We start from the raw sequence: 11,851 nt of genomic DNA on the forward strand, positions 1-11,851 counted from the left end.
AGATTCTTAGGTTAAAAAAAGGCTCCCGTGCTAGAACAAAAAGTCACGCTGTGATTGTGAAATATGAATCACAGGTATTCATTTCTACATTAAACCTCTTGTAAAGGTGTCCTTTGGTTATGATAATGGTTAACAGTACCTTGACAAGTATCTGTGACAGTGCACGCGAGCCCTTCTCCCGATCTCTATCACTCCCTCCTTCCCATCTCGGTTGATAATGCTTTCATCGCTGCGATAGAGATGGAGAAGGGGGGAGAGAAGCGGCTGATTTCGCTTTTTTACTGTAGGTGCCCTGGGGAGGGTAGGAATTGAAATAGTACTCCCCGACTGCTCATCTCCATTGTTCTTTGATCATCCACGACCTTTCCTCCCTTCCAGGTTCCACTTTGATATTTGACATGCCGGACGAAAGAAAAGCAATATTATATAGAACGGTAAACGATTAGTGGAAATGATTCTCTTTTTCCTCTCTCGCGCAATTTTGGATACCAGGGAAAGCAGCTAATTATTAAAACACATTTCACTTTCACCGTCTGCTGCTTTGTGCCTTATTTCCCTGGCTGCATCTCCGTGCATTTATCACTGCAAGCCAAGCCAAATGAGGGTCGTGCTTGCCAAATTGACAGTGATGTGAAATGGGCAAGGTTTCTCAGAATGAATTGATTTAATTGTTGAACGAGAAAAATCCCTAAATATGTTAGTTATTGATCGTTTTCCCTAGTTTCCCAATTGACAAATTGATAAAATGCCGTACATACGTACTCGTTGATCCTTTTTATAGATTGACCCCCGAATATTTCCGTAAAATTTAAGTTTTTATGTATATCTAATTTATAATTCGATCCTATGTTTTCTCGTAATTAATGAACGCTGCTAATTTAATTCCTACGAATGAATTGTGTAGCTTGTGAACTTCAGTTTTAAATTTAAATTTTCAACTAATAAGGACACAAATTAATATAATTTGATTATTCAACGTATATTTCGGGTTGTAAATAATCTATATTTATTTCGATTATGTTAATGCATTGACAGTATCGACTTTTACCATTGATAGTGAGGTTGTGAGTGCGTTCCATAATTCTATGTCAGTGCCGCGTGTACTGCCCAAATGGTGCTGCCACGACTCTGCTTTTATTGGCGTAATACAAGCAGCAGTTGTTTCGGTAAGAATAGCCATAACTCGAACGTTATTTTTACATGGTGGTAATGGCAGTTACATTCAGAATAAGACTTGTGGAGGTTTTTTTTCTATCTCAAAAAATTTCTTGTACTTATTTTCATTCATAAATACCTCCACCGTGTGTAAGTCGATCCGTGATTTTTTTCATTTCAATTTTCTATTCGAAAGTCGATGTATGCATGTGTTTTCTACGTATACGGTGTCTTGAATAATTGATCGGGCTTCTGTCGCTTTGATTTTTCTAGAATGTCAATATTGCCGATGTTTCTCTAATAGTGCGCAATCCAGGTTTAAAAACGTCGAAATGAAATGTTTACTTCCCCATGATAATTCTTTGAGTCGGGCTGCCCCACGTTTAACCATTATTAATGTTACCGTCTCTGCTTTTCGTGGTCGGAACACATACGTGAAGGAGTTTTCTAAAAAGGAGCTCATGGGAGTAGGATAGCGATGTTCTCTAGCCTTGAATGATGTTTTCAAAACCATCATCGATCATAGTCATAAATTTATCATAGACTATCCTCATATTTTGCGCACATGGCACTCATGATGTTTTTGTTAATGGGTATCCCAAGATACCTAATGGACATCTGAATTAGTCTCGTCTGATTTCTGAGCACGTATCCGTACATGTACTCTTTCTTCAGAGAAAATTGTTTCAGCTCGTCCAATTAGTCTAATTCGGTTATAATTGCCATTTGAAGATATCATCGAACGAATAAGTAATTTATTAAGATCATTACTTCAGGATAACATTATTTTACGAAATCAGTCTAAATCCTTCTTCAGTAAGTTGTAATTATGTGTACATACGTACATATTACCCTAATATCCAAATCACATGTTAAGAAAATCAGGGTCCAAGTTGCACTTCCTCTAGACTCACCCAAATTCGCATGAACTCTCTTAAAGGCAATGGCATCTGGGAAGACCTTAAATTAAAATTTTTATTAATGCTGAATAGTCGTAATTGATAGCGTATCCAGTGTTTAAACGTTCCCAGCCACGAACCCCTGAGGTGCCTTGGAGATATTTTCGAGGTACGTATTAGCGAAGCTCCTGAGATGTCATTGCGGCTTCAGTTCTTCCCCCTATCTCGTGGGAATGTCATCTTACTCAGCAGAGCTCTTCGAGATGTATCATCGCTGCATCAGCTCTCCCTCCCGTCTCTTAGGAATTTCCTTTTTCCCCTCCCCGCAGGTATCACTCGTTGCACTGACTAGCTACCTCATTACACCCCTCCTATTGCCTCCACCCTCCGCATCGTATGCACCTTTCATCCAGGGTCGGCCTTTCTCAACACCCCCCCCCCCCCCCACCTTCCCTGAGTCCATCGCCCCCTGGAACAACCATCGACTGCGTGCGTTGCATTGAAGTATATGCCCGTGAGACCTTTTTTGAAATTCTTCGCATTGGCAGACGGAGGTGACCGCGAGGGACTTCTCGGTTTACTCCGCGGAGCGAGTGCGAGTCTCGTGTGTGCATTGTTTTGCTTTGTCCTTTCATCTCCTCGCTCGCAGTCACCTCGGGTGTCGTCTGGATCTTAGACCGAAAGGGGGCGATACAGCCGTGCGTCAACTCGACCTACTTGGAATTATTTGTAGAGATTCTCCATGCTCTCCTTTCCAACTTGTTTCGATTTCTTCAGTTTTTCCTTAAAGGCCGCTGGAGAGGTTATAGTGATATTAATCCCATCCTGCCCCCAATCCCTGACGCGAAGTGAAAGGGCACCAATGGTGGCTTGAATTGCCAACCACGTCCGTTTCAGGAGTAGTTGGAATCAAAGGTATGAGCTGACATATAAAGGGCTAACACTCTTTGCTTGTCGGCTTGCCATTTTAAGAACGGAATAAGGAAGAGTATTGCAGTGCCTCAATTTTCTTTACATTTTATCCGCTTCCTGTTTAAATCGTCGTCAAGCCTGGATAATTTGAAACCCGGGTTGAGAGTATTAAAAAAAACTGGCGGCCCATATTACCTGTTAAGTGATTAGCGGAGAGATGAATATCGGAGACATTTATGTAAAATTTTGAAAAAAATTTGCATTCAAATGTGCATGGAACTATTTCGTTTGCATTTGGCTTACCTGTTATCCGGCCTACGAATTGTGATGAGATATCTCATTGGCTCTTTTGGCGCACCGGTTCTGTCGCCATCGCCTGCTGAAAACATGAACGGATCCCAACTATTTTAAGATTTGAATTATTTTGTTGAATTTGGCCGAAAAACAGTAGATTGGATCATTTGAATGTGATATAATGCCTCGGTGTGTCAAGTTGGTCATCATATGGGTTTTCCTTACTGCCTTCAAGGAAAGTGTCCCATTCATTTGGGAACTGAAATTAGTTTATGACGTCGGTAGTTCGTTTAGTGTTTTCCATTCAGGGTTAATAGTTGATACTTATCAGTCATCAGTTTTTAGTATCCATATGGTGCTCGTTGTCTCGTACGAAGATATCGGAGAGTATTGTGTGGTTTAAGCCCTTTGTTATATCGACATCCATGAGGCTAATCGAAGATTAAAACGGCCTAGCATATCATTCCTCTTTGTTTTCAACGAAAAAAATACTGCAAGGAGACTCACAATTTTTATTAAATGCCATAAAGTCTCAATCTGAAAGTACAGAATCCCTATTTTGGGTGTTCCCAATCTCTCTAGAAAATTTGATAATGATAAATGAAACCATCTCGTGCATCTTAAACTAATATCTCGCTTTAAACTAGTGGCTAATATGTTGGGTCATTCAGTAATAGTCAGCCGTTATGATTATTTCTTGGTCTTCACTGGAAATGGTATGTAGGAAGTCAAGGAGGAATTCATTAAATTTTCATCGGGATAAACTCCTCTGCCCGCGCCTGTTTTCTTTCGAGCCATTCTAGTCGTTTGAAGACGTTGCGAAAAACACGTGGAACTGGTGATGCTTATCTATCGCATTTCGTATGGAGATCAAGATAACTTCTGTTTCAACGTTCGTCCTGCTCTTAGCGAATTCCTTCAGGTGGAACGACTTCGTGGTTTCATTCGTAGATTATTTTGCAACCGGCTTGGTTCGTGTGTTTTTCCGATCTTTATTTAGTTAATTTCTTTTGCAAATCCATACAAACGGGCTTGCTGATTGAATTTTTTCAGTGTAGTTACACTGGCGAAGTACTTAGGAGTAAACAGTTGCCCAAGTCACGCTCGTAAGACTCAAGCATAGGATATTCAAATCTTGACGAGTTTAGCCGCTGGTATTTTAATTTTTCATAACAGTTATATCATATTATAGATTTTATAACATTTTTTAGAATCATTTTATAAACTTTTATGGTAATTTAAAGGAAGATCATGTTATTCTCCTGATTATGTTAATTAAGAAAACGCGTTTTGACGCCCCAAAGCAGCATGGAGGTAACACATGGTTCCTGGTAAATGTGCATGCATCTCTATTTATTTCAAATCCTTCCCGCGTTCTTTAGTTGTGGTTTTAAGGTATAAATATGACGTGAAAGGCAAACCAATATTTTGCTCCTAACCTTAATGTCGTCCCTAGCCTTGAAGCATACTGCTTCTAGTGATTTATAAACATTGTAAATTTTAAGGTCTTTTACTTTAAGTGATATGGAAAACTAAGACTAATAAGCTTGACGCCACTCAATTAGGATGTAAAACTGCTGATGTAATGTGAAGGTAATTTTAGTCATTACTTTTAATGTGTGGATTTGTGTGCTCTGCATTGCCCCTGAAAACGCCGCTCCAGAATCGGAGTTGGGATGCATGGGATTTGGATAAAACAACCGGGAGAGATCTTCTTCGCAGCTTCCCCCCCCCAACCCACCCCCAGCCACCAGTTCTCATTGCGTCCGTTTTCTGCTTTTCTCATGCTTCCCAGGCACTCGCCAGCGGCGGTGGGGGTGCCGGTGTAATGGTTCCCGGCGGAGGCGGGAAGAGGGAGCACCTGTACAAGATCCTCGTCATCGGAGAGCTCGGAACCGGGAAGACATCAATCATAAAGCGATATGTTCATCAGTTTTTCTCGCAGCACTACCGTGCCACAATAGGGGTCGACTTTGCCTTGAAGGTCATCAATTGGGATGCCGACACGATCATTCGACTTCAACTATGGGATATCGCCGGTGAGTTAGTAATCCCAATCCATGCTCATTGTATCATTTGCCCAGTCCCTTACGCTGCTGTTTTGCAGATAAGAAAATACGATGATTTTCTAAAAGTTTAGATTTAATGGACGAATAAATAATTGAAGGTTGTAATTGTTTAATTATATTCAACTTCAATTTCCTAGTCGAAGCATTTACATCATACGGGTAACCTTTAATATTTTGTACTGTATTAATTTATGATTGATTCAATTTAATATTAGTGATTAATTTTGTTGTACTATCATTTGATGAGATTACACATCGATCCAATAATTATTTTTTTCTTTTATTCATTCATGAGACTTAATTGACCGTTGGGCACAATTTCACCATTTTCATACTGCTATCTACAGCAACTAGTAAGCACTGGATTGAATCATCCATTTCAGCCGACGTTTCAACGCTTAAGTTAATCGTCTAATTAAGAGTTTCCCCATATTCTCAATACTCGTTGAAGAGCTGAAAGAATAGTTCATTAAAACGTTGGCTGAAATAGAAGACTAACGAGGTGACAGTCCCTTGATGGGTTAATCCAGAAGTACTCGTCAATCAAATCAGTGCCTCTCACAATAAAAAAGCAGTGGTGTCTTTTATCCGCAAAATAATTAGGATATATGTATGTGGTGTTTGAAAGCAGACGGTACAAACATATACTGACCGAGTTGGAACTCAAGCTTGTAGTTCCTGATGGCTGGTCAAGTGTTTTAGCCTATTTTCCGGCCGGCTATTGCCTTTCATTCCGACTCCTAGGTGCTCACATGGTAGGAGACCTTACAGCGTTACGAAGATACCGATGTAACTTCGCTCGGTGAAAGAGAGCGAAAATTAATAACGTATTTTTACTCAAGTGTTCATTGAAGATGGATTTTCGGGATAATTGCTTGTTACCTTTCCTTTTGAAATGATATTACACGCTATTAACCTCGAACGCTACTGGCGTGGACAGTGGAATTGTAACGAGAATTCGAATCGAGTGTTGAACTCTGTCGTCATTGTTAACATTTCCTGCTATTTTTTCATTTTCCGTGAAAGGTGTGAGTTTTAAGTTTCACCAAAATTAAATTATTAAGAAATTGCTCAATTTTGTTCCGGGCGAGATTCTTGAGTTTATTTTTGTGTTCTTTAAGAATTAAATTTAGTTTGTAAAAGGCAGCTGTAGTACATAACATTTTGTAAGCACAACTTTGTCGGTATATCCCATGTACGGTTTCATTATTTCCATGCCGGATATTGCGTCAGGAATTGCGAAACTGTGCCTTTGCTTTCACCCCATTCTAGTTTTACTGCGACAATTTCAATGTTCTCTCTCTATATTGAAATAGTCTTCCTGAGAATAGAGCACCTCATTCGCATTGCGTGAACTATTGCGACACGGACTTATCTTACGAAGTAACTAAAACCAAAATCTTAATTCAGTTACTTAGAAATCTTGCGCTTTATTAGTAGTTAGCTTCGTTTGTCGGCATTGAAAGTGTTATTGTGGTCACTGGTTTTACTCTAGTATTCTGTGCAACATTACCAAGCATCATATCTCGCAACTCTCTCTAAATCCAAATCCTCGAGAATCGCCATCCTGTTAGCTTCGATGGCAATTCCTGGGAAACTGCGACTTCAAAAAAAGGCATAAACCATCAACCCCTACCTTGTCCTCTCTAACCTGTTCCCGGGACTTCGAGCGAGGGGCTCCACTCATTCCACTCTCCGGTGTACACGCATTCCACTTTCCGTTGAACGGTCATTACATTCAAGAATCAATATGTCTGATATCTAGAAGAATTTACTTATTCATTCATTCTGGAAATAATATGTGCGGATCATGAGAGAAAAACATGGCGCCCAACTGTTTATTCCGTCGTATTTAGAGCCTAGGAAATACTTGGGAAACAAAATTAGCTGCGTGAAAAGATTCTTTACCTCATTTATTGCTTTGCGGGCGGCTCTGTTTGCTACGGGATCTCGATATACCACATTGGTCTTGTTATTCATCGACCACAGTGACTGAGTTCATGGCCAGTCAACCCATGCTTGTGGCAAGGCTGGATTTTGCCATAATAGGCGGGCTCGTTACCCAGCGAACTAATCCGGTGTGCTGTTACAATTTAATTGATGCTGGATTGATAAGAAAAAGTCGGAAAGCTTCCATTGGAGGGGGACAGAGAGAAAATAATTGATGAAGACGTAGCTTGAACGTGCGTTGAAATAATAACAGGCCGCGGGCGCACGTGCGTGTTCTCATCCGAGATGACGGGACGCCAACCGTGGAAAGCCACATCAACCATTTGAGAATAGCGTGGTCACTCACGCATTCCAATTGAATTTTCGATTTGCACCCCACTTGTAGGGTCGGACGTTCCATGCAGAAAGTTTCACGAACCAGCTATATAAATCAAGTCGCAGGTAATGAATTTGCAACCTATTAACAAGCATTTAAGGTATCGTTCAAAGTAAGACGCTTCTGAATTAATAGGCGAAAGCGATGTACGTAAGATATTCAGCAGTCTTGTGTAATGCTGGTAGCACCATTTTTATCTTTTGAGAATGTTTTTTATTTTTCTTTCATCAAACGCCGTTCAGTCCACCTTGGATGAAATCTGTTGTGAGATTTGTTTCTTGTTATCTTGAGATTAAACTCATTTATCACTCCTAATTTAGAAACGTAAAAAACCTCCTCTTTGACTCCTTGGGTTAAGACTAAAAATTGAACACTTATAAATTCTATGTTGTATTTTTAAATTTGGAATAATGATATTGGAGAGGGGCTATTTACTTATGGTTTGCATATTCAATGCTGACTTTAGTAACCGAAGAGGAAACACCATGTATAATTATATCGATCTTGTTTGCAGCATATTGGTGCTTTTAATGCTAATCTTAGGGACAGATTGTCGATATATTGAGATGTCCAGGACATACTATTACCACAGAGATAAGATCAAAATATTTTTTTTTTGGTGGTTAAAAGTCTAAAGGGTACACATTTAATTAATCTGTGCATATTTAAAAATGAAGTATCAGTGAAACCATATTTGGATCACCCCTCAAACCTATTAAGCAGGAGAGAGGAAAAATTGACACCCTTGCCATCAACCCTTGTTTACATTGCCACTGTTACTGCAATATTTCCCAAGTCATGTTTCATTAGAATTCTAATGCTGTGAATTTTTGGATTGTCAATATAGCAAGGGGTAGCATTTCAAGCTTTTGGAATCTTAGGGTCCTTGATTATTTTAAAATCTGATAAATATAGCCTTCCTGTTGAGAAAATCTCCAGTTTTTGACACATTTTATATTTATCTTAAATATTTTAATTCAAAGTTCATTAATTTGTTTTGCATGATCACTGAATACTGAACAAATTCTTGAACTCGGTATCTCCATCACATCACAAAATTTGAATTTGTGAAAACTGATTGAAAACTTTGAACTAAATACTAGTAAGAGATGGTAAATAGAAATCTTAATAAACTGGACATATTCATTTAACATTGACCTGATTTGATAGGATTTCTTTTCATTATATCTAATGTAACATTGTGCTATGTATAAATCTTGTTAAATTTTATTTGGATTAAAAGTGCAGCTAATTGATAAAAAAATCCCTCCCTTTTAACAAAACAAGGTTACAAATATTAATACGAGGCATTTAATACTGTTTCAGAATTGAAGAATATCAATCTGGAGGTTTATTTACAATTGTTGTAAGCTATTTTAAGCCATCAATACAATTCATCTTGTTAACTGGTAATATTCTTCTATTATAACTTAATTGAGCTAGAAATGTAGACGTCATTGTATTTACTTAAGTGCCAATAGATAATCATTTTACAAAAGCTTGGTCGGTCTATTCATTTGGAACATGTATTCTAGAAATGGTAATTCATTGATGGCGATGGTATAAGGCTAATTCATATTTTCCTTAAAAGAAACTGTTTCTGAGTCTATTTCTTTACTTTATTTGATGGTATTCTTCCTTATAATCCTATAATATGTTTAATGTTAATATTACTTGTAAGTAACGTGAACCATAAGTCATCATTGAGAAAGTATTTCTTTTCTTACAGGTCAAGAACGTTTTGGCAATATGACCAGAGTATATTATAAGGAAGCTGTCGGGGCTTTTATTGTATTTGATGTGACACGTTCAGCTACATTTGAATCTGTTGTCAAATGGAAGGTGGATCTTGACTCAAAAGTGCAGCTACCTGATGGAAGCCCTATTCCTTGTGTCCTATTAGCAAACAAGGTGAGCAATGTTATTGCGGTGATTAAAATAACATTTTCCTCCTAGAGGACAAGATAATGCTGTACTTAAATGTACCAGCGGTTTTTGGCACAGCCTTCTAGTGTCAAATAATTAATATTGTTATCTTTCATTCACCATTGCCAAATTCTGTTTAGGTTACTAGCTTTAATTCATTGAACTGATTCCCATTTGTTCAAAATTGATTTTGGTAGTAATGCGCTTTAACTTTCCGCAGACTATTTTTTTATAAATAGATATTTGTAATGGGCATTTTGGTTGCCAAGTTAGGGCAAAAAAATACTGGGTTGTTTTCAGAATTTGTTTGTAAAATGGAAAACCAGTCTCAAGATGGTGAAAATTGACCTTTGAGCCATTCTTATTCAACTATAGCATCATAGGATTAACTAATTGTTGGTACAATTTTGAACCAAACATTAATAAAATCATTAACTATCAATTCAACCTATTCTAATCAGGGAAATGTCTTGTCACCCAGAGGATTCAGCTGGATTAAACAAATTCAAAAGAAACTGCGGGAGATGCTGCAACAGTGGCTTTTAAGGGAGTCATCTGCTAATATGTTTCAATGCAACAATTTCAGTGTAAAAATTATTAAACTTGACCGGGATTTTTACGCTGGTCAAGGCGAATGATTTTTACTCTCTGAAATGTTTGCATTGGTTTAAACAACTTAAATTAATTGTTAATAAATAATGATAACTATCATATAGACCATTCTTGTCTGTGAATGCTTTCCTAGGCATTTCACAAATGCTCATTCTTAATTTAAGGCGGCGAATTCCATCTTTAATGGTGGTTCAATAGTGAATGTATGTGGTATTCTGAGAATCAATGATTAAATTGTGATTAACTACTTGGTGAGAAAATATATTATACTTATCCTAACCTATTCTTGTACAAAATTAATGAATCACTACTTTTTCATTAACATTTTCATAAATATGTTTGTATCTTAAAATAAGAAGGCACCTTTTCAATACTCGGGAAAAATCTACATTGATTTAAATTTTCTAAATCACCAGAAGTAACTTACTGGCTTTCTCCTTAAGTAAAATAGCATATGCAAGCATATTTTAGAATGTGATTATTTTCATTTTATACTTCAGTGTGACCAGCAAAAAGAGGGTGTTGTCAACAATCCAGCTAGAATGGAAGAATATTGCAAGGAAAAGGGTTTTTCAGGATGGTATGAGACATCAGCCAAGGAAAACATCAACATTGAAGAAGCTGCTAGGTTTCTAGTCACTAAGGTAATTAGAACATTAAGTAAATAATCATTTGATAGACATTGAAGCAGTGTATAGTGATTTCAAGCAACTGGGACTGAAGCCATACTTTATATTGGATAGTCATTTAGAATCTAGGAGAAATGTATAAAGATCCGGTGATGAACCAAACCAAAAATATTTCTTTCTAATACATGACACCTCCCTTAATGGACAACTCAAATTAATAAGAATATTTTAGTAACCAAGTTCTCCACCCTCCAGAAGAACTAACGGGATGTAGCATTGCATAATCATCATCACTAAAAGCAAGTCATGATCAGTCTAAAAGAATGGAATGTTATTGACTATTCTTCTGCTCAAAATAGGGCAAAGATGAAAACAACTTTGGCAGCAGAAGCAACCCATTAACATTCCTTTAGTAGTGTCAAGGCCTTATAAGTATTTAAATATTATTTCTTATACCCAAATGTTTCCACAAAAAGTGAATTATGTTCCTTAACTTTAAATTAAAAGAAATATCTGAAAACCAGTCATAGTGCCCAAGCCCATTTACAAGATATTATTTTTTATACTGTAATGTATTTGAGATTTGTGACCAGCATTTATTAGTGTTCATTAAAATTTTACTTTTGTCCCTCCAGAATTAAATGGAAATTCAAAAAGCAGTGAATGTAAACTGTATTTACATTAAAATGCTGTTATTTTCTTGTTGCTGTACAATGTACTGAAAGACAGATCACTTCAAAGTTTTTAATCCAGTTTCATCACTTATCATCATAATATTGTATCATATCTGCTATATTTTCCCTATGCTCATCCATATGTAGCCATGAATGTGATGAGAATTAGAAAAAGCTTCATTATATTGGCTTTCGATGGTTGGGAGACACTCTGGCCTCTTGGAGCAATGTCAAACTCCAAGTGACTGCCAGGCATGAAACACAAACAAAGTGAAAATTTTCATATTTATGCGATTCTGTGTGCCATTGACTGATTACAGACTTGTGGAAATAGTACATGTATAGTATTTGTTGG

The 11,851-nt window shown here is 37.4% G+C and overlaps 1 protein-coding gene across 3 annotated transcripts in view; it reads left to right on the top strand.

Moving 5' to 3' along the window:
• Rab32 (RAS oncogene family member Rab32) overlaps positions 1 to 11,851 on the top strand; it is a 126,046-nt gene that overhangs the window by 111,524 nt on the left and 2,671 nt on the right. For all 3 annotated transcript variants that reach the window (XM_071586002.1, XM_071586001.1, XM_071586000.1), the window contains exons 2-4: positions 5,056 to 5,299; positions 9,385 to 9,566; positions 10,694 to 10,837. In XM_071586002.1, the coding sequence (XP_071442103.1) occupies positions 5,056 to 5,299; positions 9,385 to 9,566; positions 10,694 to 10,837 (570 nt within the window). The remainder of the gene's footprint in view (positions 1 to 5,055; positions 5,300 to 9,384; positions 9,567 to 10,693; positions 10,838 to 11,851) is intronic.

Source organism: Hetaerina americana, unplaced genomic scaffold (genome assembly GCF_022747635.1).
Source record: "Hetaerina americana unplaced genomic scaffold, ioHetAmer1.1.p SCAF_2, whole genome shotgun sequence".
In the NCBI taxonomy this organism is placed as follows: domain Eukaryota; kingdom Metazoa; phylum Arthropoda; class Insecta; order Odonata; family Calopterygidae; genus Hetaerina; species Hetaerina americana.